The sequence below is a fragment of the Falco biarmicus genome, chromosome 9 (genome assembly GCF_023638135.1).
Source record: "Falco biarmicus isolate bFalBia1 chromosome 9, bFalBia1.pri, whole genome shotgun sequence".
NCBI lineage: Eukaryota > Metazoa > Chordata > Aves > Falconiformes > Falconidae > Falco > Falco biarmicus.
Genome location: NC_079296.1, coordinates 37,062,800 through 37,087,487, shown reverse-complemented (window position 1 = coordinate 37,087,487; position 24,688 = coordinate 37,062,800). Strand labels below are relative to the sequence as shown.

General features: G+C 47.7%; 1 protein-coding gene across 2 annotated transcripts in view; it reads right to left on the bottom strand.

Moving 5' to 3' along the window:
• The window catches only part of CDH23 (cadherin related 23), a 213,468-nt gene that overhangs the window by 155,278 nt on the left and 33,502 nt on the right, over positions 1-24,688 (bottom strand). For both annotated transcript variants that reach the window (XR_008824095.1, XM_056352859.1), the window contains exons 4-6: positions 6,992-7,134; positions 3,691-3,738; positions 3,361-3,453 (exon numbers count right to left, since the gene is read on the bottom strand). Coding sequence is in view for 1 of the 2 variants with exons in the window: in XM_056352859.1 (XP_056208834.1) it covers positions 3,361-3,453; positions 3,691-3,738; positions 6,992-7,134 (284 nt within the window). In the remaining variant the exon portion in view is untranslated. The remainder of the gene's footprint in view (positions 1-3,360; positions 3,454-3,690; positions 3,739-6,991; positions 7,135-24,688) is intronic.

Below are 24,688 nucleotides of genomic sequence, written 5' to 3'. Positions count from 1 at the left end.
AGCAAATCAAACAGCAGTCAGCATGACAGCCATTAGCCTGAAATGAATACACGAGAACTTAATGAGCTCTGTCGAGGCCAGCTTGGTGAATTAAGTTGCCAATTCTAGCAGGATTCCCCTTTTCTTTACAGACTTGAAAGTGTCCGCACCGCCTCGTTGCCTTTTGACAAGCAAATCACGGGGCGCCCTTGCCCAGACGGGATGGACGATTACGCTGGAGCAATATCCCTCTCCTGACACACAGGCCCTCGGTCAGCTATTCCAGGCAGGTACCAGGGATGCAATTAAGACATGACAAGCGCAGAGGACCAGCGGCATCAGCCTAACACATGAGCAATCCCTGGTCTGGGTATTCAGAGCTGCTGTGACAAGGAAGAACCCACAGTTAACCTGGGCATCCTCTCCCCCCTCCCCATGCTAGAGAGGAATCACAGTCTGCAGCCCATGCCCAAATAAATTCCCATTCTCAAATCAAGTGGACTGCATAAAATGCCAGGACGGGTATTTAGAGGCAGTATTGTTTTTAAAGGTCAGTTTACTTCATGTTCCATTTATTTATGCACACTCTTCTTTTGACTTTCCCAGTGCCACACAATAGCAGCGAGGTTTAAATAGCCTTTCTGTTGCTGCTCCATTAGCTAGGACAACTGCAAATCGATACATCCATTTATCTCAAAATTAAAAAGAGAAAAACCCTCATTAGCTGCCAATTCTGCACAGAGCCAGTCTATGCAAAGCCCCACCAGCACTTCTACTAGCCTCTTCTCCATCCCCAAGCTCCAGCCCATTTATTCATTAGCTATAGGCCCTTCATCTTGGGCTGGCAGGTCTTTAAGACAGATTTTGCTACCCACACCCTTGCTGCACACCCTGGCCTGAGCTGTCTGGAGCACTGGGGATGACAGCATCATCCCCTACCATGACTGGTTCCCCTGCCTCAGCTGCATTCCAGGTGTGCCCAGACTCTGGGGGCCTCAGCTTCTGAAGGCTCCTCTCCATGACACATCACCTCAAACTCTGAATACTTGTGGACAAGCAACAGGGAAAAACCATAGACAAGCAAAGGTCTCAAAGCAAGTGGGCATCTTTTCCTCAAGATCTATCTGTGCCAGTACACACAGAGTAAGTTCACTGCTCACATCTCCTGTGGGCCTTAGCCCTTGGAGGGTCCTCTTTAGGTGGTTGGACCCCACCCCCTGCTCTCACAGTGCCTGACAAGACAAGGCTCTCTCCCTGGCAGAAGAACAGAAGTGTCTCCAGGATGCTGGCTGAGCAACACAGTTGTGGCTCATTACTTCTGATTGGTGCCCTTGGTTAAGGATCACGGCTAGAAACTGGAAACTGGCAGGCTATGCTCTATAATTAGATTAGGACAACCTCCAGAAAAGCACAGCTCTGAAGGCCAAGTGGCAGAGCAGGCACTCTGGTGGAAGCACTGTGCCTGCTACACCCCAAACAACTAGGTGGTCCTGGAAATCCCTCCCGGCAGAATCGTTACTCATGGCAAAGCAGCATGACAAGCAAGAGGGAGACTCTGGGGCTCAATCTCCTTTTATTTTACTTTTTTGTCCAAATGACCTGTCTGCAGTTCTCTTTCCTCGCCCAGCCTTAATTTTCCAAAGCAGCACTGGACCTTTGTCCTCCCCGCTCCGCAGGACTAACACAGGTTAAGATTGGAAATGTGGAAGGCTTAAGATTTGCAGTATCGGCTCTCGGGGCAGAAGCGATGAGCAAGAGGAAATACAGCACAGATGCCCCAGGTATATAAACACCAGGGTTAATACAACACCAGTTCCCGAGGCACAGAAACCCACTTCCCCTCTCCCTCCATGTGGAGAAGGGAGCCCTCTGTACCAGGTGCTGTAAATAGCAAAACCAGAGGTAAGTCTGAGGGCACAGGAAAGGAGACTATTCTCCTTCAGTCCAACTGACATTCCTTCTGCTTTGCAGACTTCTGCAGACAACCCATCACCAGAAGCAGCAAGGCAAGGTGGCCACCATCAGTTTCCAGAGGACCAAGCAGAAAGGCGAGAGCAAGGAGCAGCTTGTGCAGCCTTTGTCAAGCCATTTCTGCACCATTTGTGCTGTAAAGAGGAGAAGAAATGACTCTGACCCAGTGTCATTCTCAAAAGGAGGTTTCAGATGACTTGGCGCAAAGATGAGACTAAAACTCCTGGCTCGTACATCACAAGCAACTTAATGAAGAAACCTCATCCTCACAGCTGAGGGACAGGGAAAGATCAAAGCCCAGCACAGCAGGGCATCAGCAGCCAGCATATTAAATAAACTGTTGTAACACAATCATATATACCTCTCAATTACCAACGACTGCTTGATTTCACACACACACACACACAGATGCACACTTGACCTCATCCACACCCCAAAGCATGCACTGGGAAAAATGGGCTCTGCCCTGGCACCAGGATGCAAGAGGGAGAGGTTTCCTCCACTGGAGGATATGAAATGCCGTACTAATCCCCTGTTTAAAATCTAACGCCCCAAACCTTGTCCTCCTAGCACCAGAAACCACCTTCCACTCTACATCTTTAAAGTCTAAATTCACATCAGAACTGTAAGTTCCTGGCGTATTTTTGCCAAGCTGAGCTCCAGGTGCAGAAGTTCTCCCTGATGGTATGACTAGGTGTTACCTCCTTTGCAACGGCCAACACAGAGATAGAGCAGCAGAAGGTTGTGGAAGCTCTGTGTTAGGAGGTATTCAACACTTGGCTGGATAAAGCCCTGAACAACCTGATCTAACAAGAAAATACTCTCTGCTTTAGCAGGAGCTTGGGCCAGATGATCTCCTGTGGTCCCTTCATACCTATTTTATACCTAGGACATCATGGGACAAGTCCTGCTACGGAGCTGTCAAAGGGAACCACCAGCAAAGGCAGAAGTCTTTGGGCTGGACTTTGCCAGAAATCTGGCATTTGTAGAAACATTTATTCCTGCCTCAGGTGGCCTCTGTGACAAGAGCTGCACATCACCCCCGTCTCAAAGGAGACGAAAAAGAACAGGTACCCATTTACAGCTATCTTCAAATTTCACATTTGTCACGGGAAAGACCTCACCAAGGCTGCAAAGACTCTGAGCTCCAAGTCTCCTCTTCCACCTGCCTTCCCCCAACACCCAGAACATGGTCACTTCACTTCTGCCCAGTTTCAGGCAACAATAACTTCCAGAGGCTTAACCTTCCCCCAGCCCCAGGGAGGGTGCAGGGCAGGAGAATAGTTCTGTACCTCGGTGGCCCACACACAGCCAAGCAGACAGCCCAGTGGTGGCAGCCAGGCAGCAAGTGTGGCCACCGAGGGAAAAGCCAGGAGCCAGGCTGCATGGAGAGGCTGTGACAATCCCTACCTCCGGGATGCGGACACTGTAGGGCTGGTTGTGGAACTGCGGGGCGTTGTCATTCACATCTCCAACTTGGATGTTGACCGTCCCTTTGATCACCTGTGGTCACAAGGATAACGACAGAGAGCAGACATCAGCTTTATGCATGGATTTAAAACCTAAAAGAAGCTTGTGGCTATGTTTTCTGAGTCGGGCTTTCGGCAAGCGATGGCCAGGGCTGGCCCCACTCCCCAGACACCCCCAGGGTGATGCAGAAGGTCCCCCGGCAACCCACGCTCATCCTCCTGTCTCCCCTCCACCTGTGCCATAGACCATGAAATGAGAAGTCACACTTACCCCTTGGCTGTCACTGACAGAAAATTCAACCGTGAATTCTGACTTAGTCTGAAAAGGAAGGAGAAGGAAAACATATAATTAAAGATACTGTAGTGTTTATCTGCAGATGGCAGGCTTGGGACTTTTAGCCAATATTATTACATGCAAAATGCTTTCAGGACCTTCAAGAAGAGAAGGAGTGCTTGAGTGCAATTACCTATGTTAAGTATAAAATGCTGAGAAATGTCAATGCCAGCGAGGCTCCAGCCACATTTCACAGGCAGAAAGCCATCTGCCCTGGGTCAGGGGGATGCAGGGACTAAAGAACCAACTATCCGACTGAGCACTTTAAACAGACAACTAGGCTAAAGTAGATGAAAGGAGCCCACCGTTTAACCTTCTGTAGCGTGCCAGCAAGCCCCAGCTCTCTTTGCACGCCTGCCCAGTCACTGGTGCTGCAGGCTGCCTGCTTGTAGCAGCAAGAGGGAGTAAGTGCAAGGCAGAGAAAGGCAGTTTTCCACCCACGGTGTACTGTAGCGTGGCACCATCTCTGACTGCAAGATACAGGGACGATGCAAAAAGACAAGAAAGTCCAAAGAAAAAACTGTGTAATTAGCTTTTGTTTGAGATGACAATACCACAGTTTCACTGAGGACATTAAATCTTGCTGCTGCTTTCCTAACTTACCTGCTATGCAGCAGTTCTTGGGATATCACATAGCTGGGAACACTGGGATAAGCCCAGGGTCTGTAGTAAGAACTGGCTGAAATCCCATAAGCCTATTAAAAAAAATGCCTGTGCAGTCCTCTCTGCCCCTTATTGCTTTAACTAAATTAACAGCTCGGTCTTAAATGGCAATATGCTAGAGTCACTGGTGCTGGGGTGAGGGACAAGTGGGGAAGAGGGGATTATTTCGGTGTTAGGGCAGGGGGATATTGCCAGTGGAGGCAGACCTTTCTTTTCCAGCAGCTATCATTTCGCTCAAGTTTTACCAAGGAGTCGCACAGGAATGAACAGCAGGACTTGGACCACCATACCTATCTGGTACCTGGGAACCAGCTGGTGTTTCACTTCCCCCAGTCCCAGCAACCCCTTCCTCCTCCAGCATCCCTTCCTGCCCCCTGTGTCCCAGCCCAAGCTGCCAGAGCACAGCAACCTCATGTTTCCAAAGCATCGTGCAGAACAGGCTGGACAGCAGGCCTGAAAAGGCTCACCACGCCGCCAATTTGGTTGATTTATTCCTAATAAGACCGGCTCAGGGACAGGCAGCAGCCACCAGTGCCCAGGCCAGGAGCTCTGCTCGCACCAGGGTAGCAGTTCATCTTGGATAAGGACTTGGGGAAACAGCTCACCATAGTGTCCACCCCTCCTGTCCCCACATCTGCCCCCACCTCAGGCCCCCGGTCCAAACAGATGGGAAATTCAGCCTGAGAAAGCCTCTCCCAGCTCCTGCCTTGGGGCAATGCTTGCAGGCAGAATGAAGAGCTGAAAGACCTACGCAGGGGAGAGCTTCTGCTCCCTGCAACATCCCACCCTACTGCAGCAGTCTTCCATCCATCTCCCCCCTAGTCATCGGTGCCACCTTGAGGGACAAAGCAGTAGGGAAAAAAAGAAAAATAGGAGATAAGAAACAACCTGTTGAGCATTTAAATTTTAAAAACTTCATAAAATAATCTGAGAAACTGCCACTTGCTAATTTCTGCCTCCACCCTTCATGTTAGCACATACGTTTTTTAGCCTCAGGTGGGATTTTTTTCTATTTTAAACCTGTTCTCCTTCTAATCTTTGTGGGAGTAAAAAAAAAAAATCTTTTAAAATTTGTTTTGCCTCTATACATCTGCTCCTTCCTTTTTTCCTTTCTATTTTCCTTTTTCCTGCATTATTTACCTTACTATGACTCCCTCTCCCTTTTCAAATCTTTTTCTCCTCCATTGTACAATAATTGATCTTATGCTTTTTTTTTTTTTCCCCTACGACTTTTCTTGTATGGTATTCTCTCCCCTGATTTTCTCAACTCATGAACCCAGGCCAGCACTCTCTGCTCCCAGTGTCCTGTCCACCTCCATCCCTTCCTTCCCATACCATCCTGCTTCCTCCACCACAGACTGCCATTTACACCTTTCCCATACCAAGCTATGCACATGTCTGCCTTCACCCTCTTTCAGGTATCACTGACTTTGAGCCCCAGCATCAGCGCAGGCTCCTCTCCTGGTTCAGCCAAGCCATGCATGCAAGCTCTGCCCATCTCCTTTCCCACTCTCCATCAAAAGACACCTAAAAATCTATTGATCACCCTCCTTGGCTTAAGGCTGGTATCATAAGTATTGGGAAGCAGTAGGCATTTGAATAAGGGAAGATTTATGACTCATGCCAGCAGCTGTTGGCACAGGGAGGCGAAGGGGAGAGGGGTGAAGAAAAACACATATTCCAGAGCCTCGCTCTCAACACTGTAAAATTGAGTTTGCCCTCCACAGCCTGAGCAGCATCCACCACCCAGTTCTTCCACATCTGGCTGGCTGGGACAGCCCTGAGGTGTGTTAATGGGCTTTTATCTTTACAACACTGCTGCTAGCAAAGGAAGAACCGAACACAGGCAACAGAAAGCAGCACAGGGGAAGAAGCCTGTTGCCTAAGCCATACGGTATTTTCCTCCCAGTCTTACCGAGCTCCTGTCCAAGCGCCTGTGCTATCCCTTCCTCCCTGCTTCAGGAATGTTGCAAGGGCCAGGGCTTTTGTAAAACAGGCACCCGGATGGGATACCACCCTTGCACACCAAAACTACCATTGAAAATAGGGGTGTGAAACAGCTTCCAGGCAAGAATCTTTCCAGATCTAGCATCCAGAAACCTGAATCCACAGATTATAAGTCACGATGACATTGAAATAAGCAGGGATATCTCACATCTTTTCACATGCTGCTCTAAATAGCACAGGATTTAATCAGAATACAGCTTTAAAGAAGAAGCCTGTAGATTTCCCTGAATGTATGAGTATCCTGGCTCTTTGGCAGATCACCTCCATTTATTAATTTCTTTACTTCCAGACTTACAGATATTATTCCAGAATCCAGGAAAACCAACAATCCAGACCGAATCAGAGAGCCCTGCTTGTTCCCCTTGTCCCCACTGAGCTGGGGACAGTGACAGGGTAGCTAGGGACAGACCACATCATGGACACACCTGGATTCCCAGTTCCCCATGGGAGCACCACCCAGGCTGCATCTCAGCTGCCACTTAAGGTGGAGAGCCACCATTTATCTGAGCAGAGAGGCTTTTTTCCCTCCCCCTCAGCAGAGGATGCTCTCAGCAGCAAGCAGCATTACCTCTCTGTCCAAGGGTTGCCTGAGCCAGACAACCCCTGTCGTGCTCTCCACTGCAAAGAAACGGCTGGCCTCCTCACCGACCACGCCAAAGACCAGTGGGTCATTGTCCAGGTCTCGGGCCAGCAGCTGAGTCACTGAGGAACCTGGGAGAGACAGAAAGAAAAGAAACCATGAGTAAAATGGGTCAGAGAGGGAGAAATCCTGAAAACATCCTGCTTGTCCTTGTCGGGGAATGCAAGTCTTCTGCCTTTGTCCCTTAAGTCATTCCCAAGTTATTTCCTCATGGTGCTACAATGGCTCAAGCAGCAAGGGGAGTCAAGCTGTGCAGAGCCTTACTGTTCCCTCTAGCACAGATAAATCGAACCACAGCTCCTCTCTTGCTTTTCTCAAAAGAGAAAAACCACATTAGCTCAGCAGAAGTGCAGCCATCTCAGGCACTAGAGATGGTAGAGGAAGCCATGCCTCTTCTGGGTACGCACCTACCAGCCTCCCTCACGCTTTCCTCCACCAAGGGACACCACCAGCAAAAACATTCCCGAGTTAAAAGCAAACACCCCAAGGCCAAGAGCACGGGCATGATGCCCACAGGTGCCTCAAGGCTCAGGGATTTGGTAGGACCTGAAGCCAGACACAGACGTGGGGTTTGTTCTAAACACAGCAACTGCAGCAAGCACTCATCTTTTTGGCATATGTGGAACCCACACAACCAGAGAGTCTAAGAGGCACTGGGAGAAATCCATCACTACCTTCTGCCAGCTTATGTTTGAAACCATCTTCTGCAGCATCCTGAATACCCCAGAAAACAGAGACCTTGCTCAGCCATCCCTCGCGGGCATGTGGTTGTAAACATCTCTTCCTGACCAGAGAGGAAACCCAGACTGTCTGAAGCTGCTGCATGGGGGCCATGTGTCCTCTCTCTAATCTCTACACTACTCCTGGAGCAGGATGACTTCTACTGTTCCAAAAGCAAGGGATGGTCACCACCCTTGGAGCCTCAGCCCTGTAAGAACCTCCTCAAATAATTTCAGATCTCTCCATGACAGCTCTGAGCACATTTAAAGTCTGCTGTAGCAGGCTGACTACAGCTGGCTGCCTGTTACCCACCCAGCTGCTCTCAGTCCCCTCCTTAGCAGGAAGGGGGAGAAGATGGGAGGAAAAAAGCTGATGGGTAGAGCTAAGGATGGGAGACCCCCTTGACCACCTGGCCTCGAGGATGCGGTGTGTGGAATTTTCTCTGTGTGAGCAATCTTTGGCAGTAAGAGAGCACTCCAAGACCCCAAATCATCTGGCCGAGGAGAACAGATGTCAAAGTTTCATCCATCTGGGAAGAGGAGGGAAGCTCCAGTAGGCCAGAGGGCAAACGCGGTGGCACGGCTTGGCGAGCAGAGCAACCCTGGCAATTACCGACCGGTTGGGCTGACATCAATCACAGTGGAAATAATGGAAAAAGCTGATATGAGATTCCATTAATAAAGAATTAAATGATAGGAACATAATTAATGCCAGTCAACACAGTTTTATAGAAAATAGGCCTTGTCAAACAAACCTGATTTTATTCTTTGATGAGATTACAATTTTGGCAGATAAAGGTAACTGCAAAGAAATAATAGACTTTTGTAAGGCATTTGACTTAGCACTGCGTGACTTTCTGATTAAAAATTTAGTGTTATACAGCATCAATGAAGTGCACTCAAGCGAGGACCCAGCTGCCTGGCAGGTCCCAAGGCCACTGACCACAGTCAGGGGAACATCCTAGCATGACGTGAAACAGCTGTCTGTGCAAACTCTGGTGACAAATAGTGGGGAGGACCAGCAGCCACGTGAAGCTCTTGGTAACTCGGGCTTGTTTCATAAAAACCTGTTTCCGTAACCCTGCTCCAAATGCCCTTGAAAAAGGCTGGTAGACCATAGCTGTTAGAGGAGAGCATCTTGAAACCAGTCATTCTGGCAGGCCTGAGGGTCCATTCAAGGAAGGAGCTCCTTCCATGCTCTGGCTGGCAGAGCCACGGTGCTCTTTGAGCACTCAGAGGGGTGACTTTAGGGCTATATAGCTGCTGCTGCCAAAGCTGCAATTCTGCAAGCTGCTTGGCTGGCTGCATCAGCTTCAGGACCGGATGCAAGAGGAAGCCACAAACCGTCAAGAGCTAGCAAAATGCTTTACATTTAACAAGGGCTTTAAAAGCTTGAACTTTTGATGAAATGAAAAGCTTCATTTATGACAAAGAGCAAGATGACTCAGGCCATCTAGAGCACATCCATGGGGAGGACAAAATGTAAGATTACTATTCCACAGCATGAAAGCACAGCAAGACTCAGTGCCCAAATCCTGACAAATTTCTATTTGGAAAAGGAATAGCTCTCTTTTTTTTTTTTTTTTTTTTTTTTTTTTAAGCAGCAGCTACAATTAATCACTGGAAAAAAAATTCCTTCCACCAACACAGGTGCAAGCAAGTGACAGGTCATGACCAAAGACATTTTTGGACAAAGACCCAAAAGCAAGAGTCCTGTGATCAGCTAGCTTATCTGCAATGCTCCCATCTTCAGTGAAGCCAACACCAGAGATATGAAGCAACCCTACTTTCTCAAATGGCAGAGCCTTGATATAAAACTAGCTACTAGCTTGGTTTTATTTTGGAGGACATCTGAAGCCATCCTTAGAAAAGGGGTTTTTTTGCCCCAGGAAACAAGAAAGACTGTGACTGTCCCCATTGCAGTGAAAGCCAGTAACTAGAACAAGATAAATCCAGGGTCATACCTCTGTATTCTCTCAGATTTAATGGGATAAACAGATTTTCCCCCTTTACATCTCATTCAAAAACCCTGGATCAACAGGCTATCTGCAATTCCTTCCAGAACCGCAAATACTTCAAAACTCCAAAAGGTCTTGGTTGCATCTCAGTGGAAAGGAAAATCTTAAAAATCCCGCTGAACATGAAAAGGATGCCCTACCCAGCTCTAATCATAGTTGCATTCATGGTTTGTGTGCTGCAAACGCACTTGCACAAAAAAAAAAAAAAAGGAGAGAAAAAGAAAAAAGACAAAATCAACCAGCAAATGAACATGTAACTCTTCTCCGTCTCTTTGCATTACAGCTACCTCCCACCGTTGGGGAATTTAGTTCCTAAATTAAGTTCCTAAATTCAGGATAACCTGGAGAACGAGGCAAGGCCTTTCTGGGCAGAGTGCCTCATCCCACCTGTGTCTCTTGCTCCCGCCAGTCTGCAGACATGTAGAGCTAGATCCCTGTGAAACAGCGTGCTGGGCTTGGCTGCTCTCTGGTCTGAGGGCATAAAACTGAAGGACAGATTTGGTGGGTAGAAGAGGAGGAAAGAAAAACACATGAAAAACATTCAGAGCCTGTACCCTCCTCAACTTTTCTTTCCTTCTATTTGTTAGAAACAAGAAACCTCATTAAGAGATAGATAGGGCAGCTGAGAACATTAAAGTGTAAGCTGCACCGTATCATAAGAAAATACCATCTCAAACCCTCACAAGCGAGGCTCCAAGAACAAAGAGCTCCCCTTACTTGTCCAGTCAGTAATCACCATCCTAACTTAAGAGCACCTCCAAAGTCATTACAGGGAAAAAAAAAAAAAAAAAAAAAAAGCATAAAATACAGATCAAATCCCTGAAATAAGAAATGAGGCTTCATAACTGCTTTGTCATTTGTTGTTCTGGTTTTTGCAAGCTCTACCCCAGGGGAATGCTAAATTTAGGCATGTGGTGTAAACCAGGCACGCAGGGTGCAGTGAGAGGGGACCACAGCAAAGCACACGGGGCTCCTTCAGCACTTCCACCACCACCTAAGCGACCTTCCACAGATTTCTTTAGCATCAATTTATTTCATGCCTCTTCTCTGCTACCCCCACATATCTTTTCCCCCCTCTTAATGTACAGCACCAAGGGAGAAGGAACAGGCTAGCTGGACAGCACAAGGCAAACAGAGCTGGAGTACCTGTGCCATGGTCACCATTTCACAGCCTGCAAGAAATCCCATTTTCCAGGGTGATCACAGGGAAGGTGCTGTTGTCCCAACCCACAGATGAAGCCAGACCAAGGCAAGCACCTGACCCAGCGATACTCAGCTCTGCAGCTGGACTCCACACTCTTTCACAGAAGCGACACAGGAATTGCCAAAGGATTGCAAAAGCAGCACTAGCATCTTCACACAAGGGTGTCTGTATCACTGGGAAATCATCAGAAAGCAACGGGTCCCACTTGGAGAGGGTGTGCAGAGCCCAAGGAGTACCACATCTGTCAGAAACCCCTCTTGGGGCACGTGCAAAGACAGACAGCTTGCCCAGCTCTGCTGGGGGCCGTGCTGAGGATGCCTTTTGAGCCACCACAAGCCCAAGTGCCGACCTGGCCTCCAGTGAGGGCTGAGGAAACAGGGACAAATTATCCTTCTGCAGTACAAAGTTATAGATGCCATTTGTTTCCCCTCAGGAATCAGACAGGGCAGTTAAGTGTCTTGATTCCACCAGATAATCACAATTTATCTTGTCTCCTTTTGCCTCCTTTCTCTCAATCACGGCTACTTCTCCCTCTCTCTCCCATACACACAGATTTTCTTCTTTCTCCAAGTCCTGAACTTTGATTGACCTCAGGAGCTTTTTTAGTTGCTGTTGCCTCTTGTTTTTTTCCTGCTAGGATTTTATTCAGTTTTTTTTTTAGGTTTGGCTGCTTTATGGGGTGTACTTCTTCCCCCCATACAGGAACTCCTGTCTCAGCATCTTGTTTGCAGCTGTAAACCTGTGTATTTTTCTTTAACCTTTCATTTTGCCAAGGAGGAAAGGAGGCAAAGGGGCTGTGCCCTCCCAGTTCCTCTCAACTGGTTTTGCTTTCAAGAGGGGTATGAGAAAGGAGAAAAAGTAAACTCTCCAAAAGGATTTTAGAGCTCCTGGAGCATTTTGGAAGCACTAAGCCCCAGGGCCCAGAGTCAGAGGATAAAGCAGCTGCCTGAGCAAGATGCTGACACAGTCTGCACAGGAATGAGGTGGGATGGAGGGCACTGGGATCCAATGGAAGGGGCAGGTTTATAATTAGTTGCTTAATAAGATGCTTTCTTAAAAGGTCTGATGCATACCCAAAGTGGAGTTAATGGGAATCTCTCCGCTGGTTTTGGGGCTCAAGACTTCAGGCATCAGGTACACTTCAATATTAAAATAACTTTAATCCCTCTTTTTAAATGCCTGTGCCCATTTCTCCTCGGCTTATCATTTCCCACCCCTCTAGAGCTCCAGATCGTATCTCTGGGCACAGTCACCACACAGCTTCTTGGCCCCCTGTCTTCTGCCACCACTACTGAGAACGGTCTGGAGACTGCCAGCACCATGAGCACTCAGCTTATGGGCAAGGGGGTTTGCAGGATAAAAAGTCAGAAATTTCTAAGTAGCAGAGGCAAACGGATCAGAGGCACCAGGCACACTGGGGAGAGAAGCAGCAGGGAGACAGCCTGTATGCCAAGAGTGATGCCTATGGTCCTCAACCGAGGTCACAAGCTGGCACACAGAGCCCTCAGTTGCTATTCAACTTCTCAAAACAGCACAAATTTGTTTACACAAAAATAATTTTAGCATCTGCACCCTGCAGCAAAGAATCCCCTTAAGTGAAGGCCAATGCCACCAGATTTCCTTGGCTCTCCCTCCTTCCTTCCTTGGAAGGGAGATGGGGCAATGGCATCCCATTCACTTCTCCCACACCACTCCCCATATTAGCTGCCTTCCTGCCCCCGTCACCCCAGCACATGCATCTCCAATTAGCCCAGTTCATCACAGCAGGCTGGCCTCTGATGTGCTTGGTGACAGGATTTGATGGATCTGATCTTGAAATTCAAACCCTGTTCTTCTCATTTGTCACCTGCTCCCTTTTCTTTCCCTGTAATTCGTTTTCTCTTTCACCTTTCAGAAAAAAAATAAATGAAGAAAAAAAGCCCTTCCATGAAGTTTTTCCAAAGATTTTTTTAAAAGGAAAGATGAAGTGCCAATATTTCTGCACTGCTGAGCAATGTGAGGGAGAAGAAAGGACAGTGACTCCCTAGCAAGCAAAGTAAAGCAAGAATTTAGTTTCAAGCAGGAGGCCACTGCAAGTGGGAGCTGCTCCTGAGTTTGGGATAAGGCCTCATTGCTTTCCCAGGGAGGATGACCCAGAGCTGGGGCCAGAGGCTGCACAGGAGACCTTACCTGACACAAAGTTGGGGACAGGAGAGTAGACAACGTGCAGTGGGCTAGGAGAGCAACCAAAGCACACTTAGGCTCAGGAAATCCCTTGCAGATACCAGGGGTCTCTCCACCTTCATTCTTGCCTTCCTCCCAGTCAGTCCCAGCATCATGGAGCAGTGTCACAGATGGCCATAGTTAAAAAAACTAACCACCACATGCTCCAGCCTGCTACTGCCGGGAAGACCTTGCTCCTCACAGCTGGAGCATGCCTTGGGTGAACAATAACAGCAAAATTCACACCATGCAAGCATGCTGAGATTAAACTCTGGCCAACATCACGCAGATACACTCGGGGATACCTAAAAGCACACCAACAGGTACAAGGGCAACCCACTCATCCGTCTCCAAGCCCTTCTCCCAAGCAGGTGGCTGCCAGCTTGTTTCATAAACACAACCTCAACAGATCCTCTCTGGCCTCCTCTGAAAAGGCTCAACCACTTGAGCCAAAACTTTCCAGAACAGCTCAGCAAACAAAGTTTCCATTCCTACAAGTGAAGCTGAGCTCAGTGTTACACACTTCTTATTCCAGGTGCTAATGGGAAACATCAGCTTACCCCACCACCGAGGCTGCCTCTGCTCTGATTACTGTGCTGCGCAATGAGTGAAAAAGGGCAGGGACACACCAGCACTTTTCAAAAAGGGCCTCACAATAAATAAACGAGAAAAAGAACTATTTCTGCCATCAGAAAAACAGGAGGTCTTTGACAATTATGGGGGGAAAAGCCCAGCACAAGCTGGTCCAAGAACCACTGATGCTACTGCCATCACCCATCACATACAGGAGAGAAAGAAGCCAAACACAGGGGTGACAAAGAAGAGGGGAAACAAATCTGTGCAGTCAAAACCATTTCGGAGGGAGTTTATCAAGCTGGGAAGTGAAAGGCACAGCAGAGTTCTTCTAGTTCCACAGATGCTGAAAGCCAGAGCCAGAACCTGTAATTTCTCTGCTGCATTTAGTTATTTTAAGTGGGGAGTCAGTGTCGAGACGGAATCCATAAGCAGACCTGACAGCCAGCAGTAAACTGCAGAAAGAGATATTGCCTGCCTCTGTTCCCCCCCAGCTTTCGCAGAAATGTTTGAAAGGGTGTTTAAAGCTGTTTAAAAGGAGTAGTGCAACAGTAGTTAAAGAAGAGCCAAGCATTTGCACCAAGAGTGGCCGTAACAGAGGGCTTTTTTGCTTTACTTCGCTATTTATTGAGCACTTCAGTTAATTTTACAAGAGAAGGGGTGGGGGGGGATAAGAAACCCCCAAACAACAGTGGTATATTGAACTTCCTTGACATTACCATTAAACAGAATACCTGAGGCTCTCCTGGTAGATGCTGTGCATGCAGTCACTGGGCTGCTGCCATGCACGCAGGCAGTGGCGTCCTTCCAATTAAAGTCCACACCTATTTCAACATGGTTAGAACAGAGCAATGTCCCTCCATCTACCTTCAAACAGATCTTACAGCAAAGCCGAAAGCAAGCACGCTCTCCAAAACAAATTTAAAATGAATGTCTTCATGCCAGTGCTGTCTTTGCAGCGGATGGAGGTCACAGCCTTTGCTCACCCGCTGGCACCCCCTTGGCTTAGAGACAGAGGTTTATTAATAAAAGCTTTCCAACCACACTGGGGTATTGCCGCCAAAAATCACCAATATGCCTTAGTGTCACTGTGGCATCTCCAAATCTGCCTGGAAAAAAAGGAATTAAAAAAAATGCTCATCCCTGAGCAAACCCCTGCAAACAGCAGTGGGCTTAGGGGATGTCTGCCCCCCCCCCCCATTCCCCCTGCCTGCTCGGGGGGATCTGGCAATTCCTGCCCCCCAGTTCACTACAAAACCCACAGCCCTTCCCTGGGACAAAGGAGAACACTGACAGTTTGCAAAAACTGGAAGGACTTTTGTTTCCTTTTCTTTGGGAAGGAATAGGCTGATCAGCATGAAAGAGGGAACTAAGTACAATTACATCAAAACACCAACCCAGGAGAGCAAAATAAGAAAATAAATACTTGTAAAAAGGAGTCTGGGTCTGTTAAGATATTCCTGGTGTGAAAAGGGTTCCCGCACTTAAAAAGCCCTCTTAAAAATAATTTCCTCTCCAAACTGCCTGGGAGCCTCATAATTACCAACAATGATCACAGACCCATTCATTTCATCCTAAAATTAATACATCATGTTTGGAATGATATCACATTAATTTATCACAAGATTTATGAAACTTGTACTTTTTTCTAATGAGTTTTATGCAAATTCTGCTCCATCCATTGTTTGTGCCATAAAAAAAGTTCCCTCACAGAAGCTGCTCTGTCAAAAAGTCTCATTCACTTTTATTGATATCTGTCCTTCCCTCTTCATCCCCACAACAGGAGGGGGAAAGGAGAGGAGCCAGTTCCAGCTGGGATGTGCTGAGCAGAGCCCAAAGCACAAGTGAGGAGAGCAACCCCATCACAAGGATGAGGTCTGCAGGTGAGCTAACCATTCAAGGCACTTAGTTTAAAAATATTTTTAAAGGGAATTAACTGGTGGTTCACTAACACCTTTGTCTGAGAAGGGTCAGAGAACAAGAGGAGCACTGGGGAATCGTGAAATTATTTAGACTTTCCACTCTGGGAAGTCCACGCTTTGTAAACTTACAGAATAAATACAGAACGGGGAGGGGCAGATAAACACCAAGGGAAGCATAAGCACCAAGCATCGTGGGGTTATAAAGGGGGAAATCACATGAGATTAACTTGGTATTTTACAGTAGAGCTGTAAATTGAAGACAGGAACGAACAAGACATCCTGTCAGCCCAGGAAAGCACTCAGTGTAGCGCCTTACAAAGCCCGAGGTTTCCTGAAGGCCAGGGCAATTCTCAGAAGCGTAGGCAAGATCATCTCCAACTCCACTATGGCAGGAATATCTCCTACGTTTCTAAGCACCACACCAAATGGAAATCAGACAGAGATCTGCATCAATACCCGTACAGTTCTGCCTAGGAGGCTGGGGAAGGGGATTCTTGGAAAATCCTAAATATTAGATGCAGCCTTGCTCCTTAGAGCTGCCCTCAGGCAACCGCTAACAACTATCCATGAGACACACATACAAGGGTGGGAGGAGGCAGGATGAACTGAAAAAGCAAAGGAAAACATAAATCTGGAGTTAGCAGAAACATCCCAGCAGTGAAATCTACTGAGGTGTTAAATAATGGCAAAAAGCCCTAACATTGCCTGGGGGGCTTTTAAAACTGGCCTGGAAAAGATGCTACAAAATCAGCACTCCCAGCACTGGAATAGCCCCAGCAGCACTCCCTAGATGAGATCCAAGCCCCAATTTCAGCAGCTCCAGGGATGGGGAGGAGGGTGCTCCCCCCGTGAAGGCAAACCCATCTGCTCTGCACGGCCGTGCTGCCAAGTATCCCCACGAGCACTGCTCCAAGTTGCCTCCTGCCTCTCTGAAACACCCTAAACACCCCGTACACCCCCACCACTCACTCCTCAAGGAAAATCTAGCTAATGCAGTCTTGATTAACATTTCTGACACAAAGTTTAAACCCTAAATCCATAGAATATCCTTTTCTAATTAATTTTTAAAATAAGCAGCAGCCCAAGACGAATAAGGAATATTTCCTTTGTTCCTTCCTGCCTTCTGTCAGGCTCCCCCCCCAAAAAAGAAGAGGGTTCATTTTTTAACTAAACACTCATGGGTCAACGGAAACTGTCATAGGTACCACAATGGAGAGAAACACCTCCCAGTTCTCCTCTGCATGAATGTCACAGTTTGGTAAAAGGCAGAAAACCAAGATTATTAGTGAAGGCAAGACCTTCACCCTCACCCTGCTTTCTCACCAGTGCCTGGGCAAGCTCCAAGACAGAGGTGGAGGCCACCAGAGGGGACTCAGGATGCTGGGTCACTGGTGAGATGTTTAATCAAGTCTACTCCATGCTGGCGAGAGGCATTCACCCCTAAAGCTGCCCTTATACTCACACACCTTACCAGAAGTGCCCGTGGTGTGCACACATCTGTCTGTACAAATCTCACACCTCGTACATGCTGCAACACCCCCTATCCCAAATGCCATTTTTGAAGGCAGCTTTTTGCAGTACCAACACCTACCTTGAGGCCAGCTTTTAGAAGACCACACTTTGAAAAACAGACATACATAAGGGTGGGACATCCAGGTAATTCAGTGACCCACCTACCAGAGGCTGCACAAGTACTTTTGCAGCAGGCACTCCCCACAATGGCCATCCTCTCCCCAAGAGCTCAGTAGCCTCCCTGCAAGTTACAGCCAAACACAGGAGAAGTATTTGCACCACAGAAAATACAGCATTCCTACAAGTTTCGTGAAAATAATAGCTAAACTAAAGAAAGTGTTCCTTCTTAGGGTCGCAACATTTTTTCTTTAAAAGACATGGTTGCCGGGTGTCCCATTAACGTGAACCTGCACAGGCAGGGAGCAGGACATCCCACCTCTCTTGGAGACCTTCCTCCCAGGAGTTTTATTGACTACGTGCAGAGATAGGGTTTTGGGAAAACTCCAAAGCAACCACTCCAAGCTGTTCCTTGGGGTCACTGTGCTCCCAGAAACAAGTTATGCTAACTGCCCAAATAAGATGTACAAGTAAGCACATAGACTAAATCAGCAGCACCACAGTGCTGGGGTCAGTCCTATTTGGGGAGTTGAAGGGCAGAGGACTCTTTTTCTAAACAGAGCCAGGGAAGCTTACATTTTGACTGCCAGCTGGAAGGAACAGAGATAAGAAGAGACTCCTGATCCTGCCAGAGAAACCATGACACCATGCAACGAGCTTCACAGGTCAGAAGAAACCATTTCAGTGAGTGACCTGTCATGGCCTCCCTTTTTGGCTACCTAGAAGCATCTTGCTAGCTAAAACCACGTAGCAGCAGGGGTGCTGAGCACCCATGTTTTCAGAGGCATCTGCCAGTAGGACATAAAGACTGGGTAGCCAGCTGAAGCAAGCCATGCTTTCTCGCTAAGAAAGATTGGACAAAGCTTGCCTAGAGGATAATGAGCCAGAACATGCCATCAAGACACAAGATATTGTCAGCCCTCCCAGAAAGGGAAGTCCAGAGCAGGTGGAAGACTGAGAGTTACCATATGTCCAGAGAGTACCAACCAGCTCCGCCAGCTGGGAGACTAGCAAGGACTGAAACCAAATCCTAGCTCCAGGGATTACTTTCCACTTAGTAGATGCAATGAACTAACAGGAGCTCCACTGAGATCACTCAGATGGGAGTCACTTCTCCTCAACTTGGAAAAACAGGGATACATGCCCACTGCAATCTCCCAACTCAGTGCAGGAAGCAGGAGGGCAGAAGAGACTAGAAGATGCAGCTGACCCATCATCCTCAAGTTCATCTTTTCTCTTTGGCCTTACCAAGCTTTCTAGAAATACACTGGAGCACGCAGAAGAAAAGCAGGTCCCCAGAAACCTAGTTAATGAGGTGCTTTGCTATATGGTGTAAATACATGATTTATAAGTAAGATGACACATGCAGTAGTTTGCATCTTACCCAGACAAGGTAACATAGCTTTGTGTTAATTAGAAAAGAGAAGCTGTTCTGCAATTAACATGAGGTCAGAGATAAAGCACATTAGATCACAACGCCTACGGACCAGGTCCCAGGACTGTCCTGGCACTGAGCAGCACTGCAGGACACCCGTGGGTTGTAAGACAACCCCAGAACAGTTAGGCAATGATGCTATGCAATGCTAACGGAGAAGTCATGCAAACATCAGTGCTGAATTCCTCCATCAACAGCACATCAGTGGGATGCCAGCGGTGCTCCAGTCACAGGGCCGACCCAGAGTGTAAAATGCTACTTCTGAAGTAGTGCTGCCTGAGCGCTGCTTCCTCCGCCAGCAACCCTGTCAAGCTGAGGAGCTGATCAATATGAATGGGGAAAAGAAAAAACCAAAAACCAAAACCGTCAGCAAGTTTTACTTGCACAAGCGAAGTTCGAGCAGGATTCATTCACGTCTTGTTTGAAATCTCATCTGCGCCTTACAAAAGATGAAACATCCCCGAGGCTCTCAGTCTCACAGGGAATACAAAACCTTTAGCGCTACAGCTTGCTTACAAGCCCAGCTGCTCCGCTCTCTGAATGGTTCAAGGGAACAAATAAATATAGCCTTTCTCAGCCCAACTATCACCGGGTATTTTGCTCCAGCACAAGCATGTTTTGGTATGTGTGTCAAAGTCCCAAAACCAGAAGGAAATGGTACCAGCAGTCAGATTTTTGTCTGCAGACTTCAGATCCATAAGCAAACTGGCCTTGGACTATCATCGTAACTCTCCGAGGTTCCAAAACATGTGCTGGGTGATGAATTTTGCCTCATTATGATGAAGATGCAGTGAAATTCCTTCTTGGTTTATCTCTCTTGGAGCTGAATTAGCACCTCTTGATCTCTAAGATATGGCTGCAGTAGAAGGAAGACTTACAGAAATGGGCCAGAAATCTGAAGCCCAAAGCAGCCAGATTTGGCAAGGTTACATTTCCTGCTCCTCTCACCCCTTGAAAAGCAAAGTAAACCTTTAAGAGAACCAAGAAAAACAACCAGATGCTTGGAAGACTCTCAAAGGTGACAGCCTGGAGAAATACAACGTGTGCAACTCATTAACCCATTCGTCCGTCTGTCCTGACCTTGAAGTCGCCTTCCTCCAAACACAACCCAACTCCCTGGGCCTTGCAATGACTGCCACACCTTGGATGGAGCACTTCCTACCATGCCTGCCTCCCCCCACTCCTCTCTCTCTCCCTCCCACTCAAATGCCAAAGAGAAGGTGGGGAGAGGCTTGGCAGGTGGTGCCTGGGTATCTGAGGCACAAGCTTATCTGCGGCCCCGCCAGAGCACCACGGTAAATTGCTTGTTGATAAATGAGGCTATTTAGGAGCAAGTGATGCCAGCATTACAGTTATTAATGATGCCGACGTGGAGAGACATTTAAGAGCGGCCCCATGTTCTATTGTCCTCTTGCCTGTGAGTAATGGGGCACTTCAGCTACAGGGCTTCAAAACCAGCTTGGGCTGTTTAACAACAGAAACAAAATAAGACTGAGGGAAATGGATGGAGTGCACTGGACTGTTGACTCTAACGCACTGATAAAGCCAAGCTCCTTCCTGGGTATAAGCTGGGCAAAGCTCCAGTCTTCAGGTGAAATTAAACCAAAAGCACTCCCCCTTTCCAACCACCAAAGCTCTGCCACTCGTCCCTGCGAGCTCCCAGCAGTCATAACACAACACAGTATCTTGTTCTCCCAATCTATGGTCCTGTGCATCAAGCCCGCCCAAATAAATGGGAAAAGTTGAGCCGCAACAGCCTAAACTGGAAGCAGCAGTGGTCCAGCTGTACTGGCAACACGTGGTACACCCCAGAGCACAGCAAGGGTGATATTTGTTGGAGCCAGGGAGGCTTTCACAGGGCCATTACCTCACTTTGCACGTCACAGATGTCTAAACATGGCCAGGAGGACAATGAGCAAGAAATAAAGAGGCTGTTTACTGCAAGCGGAAACCTTGGAACAGAGCTCTGCAGTCACTGGTGGGAGTGCAAGGCAGAGCACACAAGCACACAGCTGTAAACTTGTTTCTGAGTTAATATACCCACGAGTGTTTTTCTTTTCCTAGGAAAGCATACTCTTCTGCAAACAAACATCTGGAGTTCTCTGTTACAGCTGGACCATTATCCCTAGTGACGAAAGTGCTTAATTAATTTAGCCTCTCTCATTTGTGAGTTGTCTGCAAATAGACTTGGATTTGAAGAAATTTGTTATTTGAATATATTCACTGAATGGTTTATTAAAAACATATTTCAAAGGGCTTCTTGCTAAATGCTCCTACAACTGTTGCTCTGAATGTTAGCAACTGGCTGTTCACACCACGTAAACGGTCACTGTGGTCATGTGGGAATGCCTTTGCATCCTGATGGAATGCAATATACCTCCAAAAAGAACTTTCCAAGTGTCTGTGGAAGCACCTGCACAAAAACATATCCTCACGCAAATGCACAGCAATTAGGCTGCCTGAATTTCCCTAAAAAACACAAACCAACTTACACAGAGGCTGTTACAAAGAGAACAAGAACAGAGCCTAATATCAGAATTAACTGACTTATGCAAAACACCAGTGAAAACATCTCTCAGTAGCTTCCACAACACCTTGAAAGCATCCACAGGGTTCCCTATTCAGGATCCTGTCTACCCAGGTGTGTTTTGTGTCAAAACTCCAGGGAATGTGTGCTGCAGGAATTTCATCACAGCAGCAAGAGAAAGTGGGGTGAGAAAGGAAGTAGTGAAGCGCTGTTTCCAAGACTGATGTAATCCCTCAGGCATGCAACAAGACCAGACTCCTCCTCGCCTGCGTACTGCTACAAATTGTAGCCTACATTGTACATCCGACATGTCTGAAATCACAAATCCTCCTACAAGAACAGTTTGAGTCTTCTACACAATGTTGCTCCAAGGCACTTGTCTCCCTTGCTGCCCCCAAGCTTTGCTCCAGAGATGGATGCATTTTGGCAGAGGGTGAGGGGCAACACAACACCATAAGTCTTTATTGTTTAAGAACAAGTCGATTTTTCTGCTTTGGACAAGCGGAACGGGTTTTTCCATGGTCTTTGTCACCATGTTAAAAAGATAGAGAAGCAAACACCACACAGGGAAGCAGCGCTGCTTGCAATTAGAAGACATGTAGTTGTGGCATTTAGGGACATGGTTTAGTGGTGGACTTGGCAGTGCTGGGTTAATGGTTGGATTCTATGATCTTAAAGGTCTTTTCCAACCTAAACAATTCTATAATTCTCTGTTCCCAACCCAAAGCTACATGGGGAGAGGCATATGAACAGTAGTAGGCAGGACCCTGTGCCAGGGACATCAGCAGGGCTCAGTTTTATCCACCACGTATTGTTGCAAGCTGTCATTTCTCTATAGCGTTACATTCACTTTAGGGACAGGCAGATGACCCAATTTTAGGAGATACCAACTGGAAGACCGTGTGCTCCTGGTCCTTTACCCCACTGCACTGCCACGTTCAACAGAGTTCCCAAGAGCTTCACCCAAGTCACTGTATCAGTCACGCCAGCAGGACCCCCCAGCCTAAGGTAGACATCAGCCCGGGACATTCCCCATGGCCAAGGTGACCTTTGGCAGCCTGGCTGCATGTGGCTCTTTCTGAAAGCTGGGTCAGAGCTGCAAGGGGTGGCTAAGCCTATGCACCCTTCGCCTGGTGTCCAGCCCAACCAGCGTTCAAACTCCCTTAGTCATACGTAAAAACAAAATTTTAAAGTTGAAACAGAAAACAAAACTCCATGCTAAATCCCAGCTGCTGGGTTATTTGAAGGCAAAAAGAAAGCAATCACTGAGGTTTCACAGACTGTTCTAAAAGTGGAAGCCTGCGAAGAGAGAAGTGATCCAGTAAGAGACAGTTTTGGGCTTTTTCTTTCAATCGCTCAAAGTAAAAACTTTCAAAGCTTCTCTTTCCCCTGAAGCCCTGATTGAGAGAGAAACGGGTATTGACCACCAAATTCAGCATCTACTTGCCAACAGCTACTTGTACCCATCAGAGACGAGTCGCAGCCACCTCTGCCCTGACAGCTGCGTCATGTACATCGAGTATTTTCCAGCCCCTTTGGCAAGACCAGCCTGTAACTCGCATGTAAAACAGCCCCTTCACAGCATCTCAGAAACCTCCTGTGCTTCTCAAGTGTCCTCTCGGTGATCCATGTTTATGCTGCCAGCTCCTGCAGGCAAATTCAGCTTCCTTCTCTTGAAGGGCTTTGCACAGCACCACGCTGAGTCGCACCGCAAACACGTGCCAGAGGGGCCAAGGAGCCCATCTGGAAGCAATACCTGCTCAGCGCAACATTCCCATGAGGAAGAGTAGGGGCTAAGCAACGCATGTCTTCCTCCCCAGGGTACGATGGAAGCATGGACAGGGCAGTTCAGTGCCAAGGGTTTCAACTGGGAAAACCGGTTCACTTGAGCTGAACGTTTCCTGTGCTATTTGACCATTGTTCGGACAAAGAAAATCCACCCTTCTCTCTCCACCTGAAACCATGATTTGGAGACTGAGTCCATGGCCAGCCATTTGTCCCCTTGGCTCTACAGAAGGACCTCATGGGGATGTGAGTCTCAGCGCATGAGACCTGAAAGGCTGTCCCAGAAAGGACACTGCCCCAGTAGCTGGCAGGTGCTGGCAATCTCCACAGCATGAGACAGATAAAAGCCTCAAAGAAAAATCCAGACCATACTCACTCCACCAACCCAACCACACCACAGGTACTCACATACAGTGCTGCTTTGTGGGCAGTGAGCATCTTCCTGCCATTCAGGAAGAAATGCATCTCTCTTCCTCCTTCCTATTGAAGGACGGCTGTTCTTCTCTTTCAGTTGTCCTTGGCAGGATGCAGACAGCACCCTGGCCTAGGTAGGTCCCAAAATTTCCTCAAATTTGGGTTGAGATTATATCTGTCATTATTAAAGAGTGCTAATAAGCCTTATTAACCAAGAGTTAATGCAAAAGAAATAAGGAAAGGATTTTCCTAGGACCCAAAGTGCAAGAAATTCATAACTCGCTTAATACCTATACCAATAAGAGATACTCACACTGAGTCTATTTTAAAACCAATCTCACTCCTTCCATGAGGAGAGAAAGCAAAGATACATTGTTTTTCCTCTTTCAGAGTCACTTGTTAAGGCAGTTACAAAAAATGGAACAAAATAATGCCACCAGTTGCAACAGAGTTGTCCTCCTGCAGCAGGGGGCAGCTGGCTAGGTGCTGGCACTATCTGCCACTCTGGTGGCACTGAAGCAGCAGTAACCCTTGCAAAAGCCAGCCCGGTTTGGGTGTGCAAAGCCGCACACGGAAGGAAAATGCACGGCTTCCAGTGGTACCCGCAGCCTGCTCCCGACGGGCACAGAGTAATTTGGGGACAATGTAAAGAATGAGTACTGAAGAGAGCAGAGGACAACAAGGTAAATGAAAACCTCTACCCTGGGCAGCTATGGGGCTCAGGACCGCTGTGCAGCTGGATTTGACCCCATGGGGGTTTCAGTCATTCGACAGCAATAAGACTGCCCGGGCTCTGGACCCGAGCCTCCCCACCCCTGGTATTTTCAAGCAGTTAAAGACCTCATGCAAACATTTTCCTTCTTTTTCAACTCTGTCTCCTGCACGTGACAATCCCAGCCTCCCCAGGCTTTGGGATGCCTGCGTGTGCTCCCCGCTGAGGTTGTTCTCCCATCTGTCCCACATACCGCCCCCCTCCCCAAACATGCTCACAGCCTTCCTTCAGCCTCCCTGCTTGCAGCAGCAGCCTTCTGACACACTTCCAAAATGACTGATGAGCTGGTACGTTGTTTTTGAGCAACTCACGTGCTTCGCCGGCATGCAGGATGACAGACCTTGGGAACCTGGGCATTAATACTGGAGATTTATAGTCAAATCTGTCACGGTTGGGGAAGCTTTCTCCCCAAGAACTACTCTGCC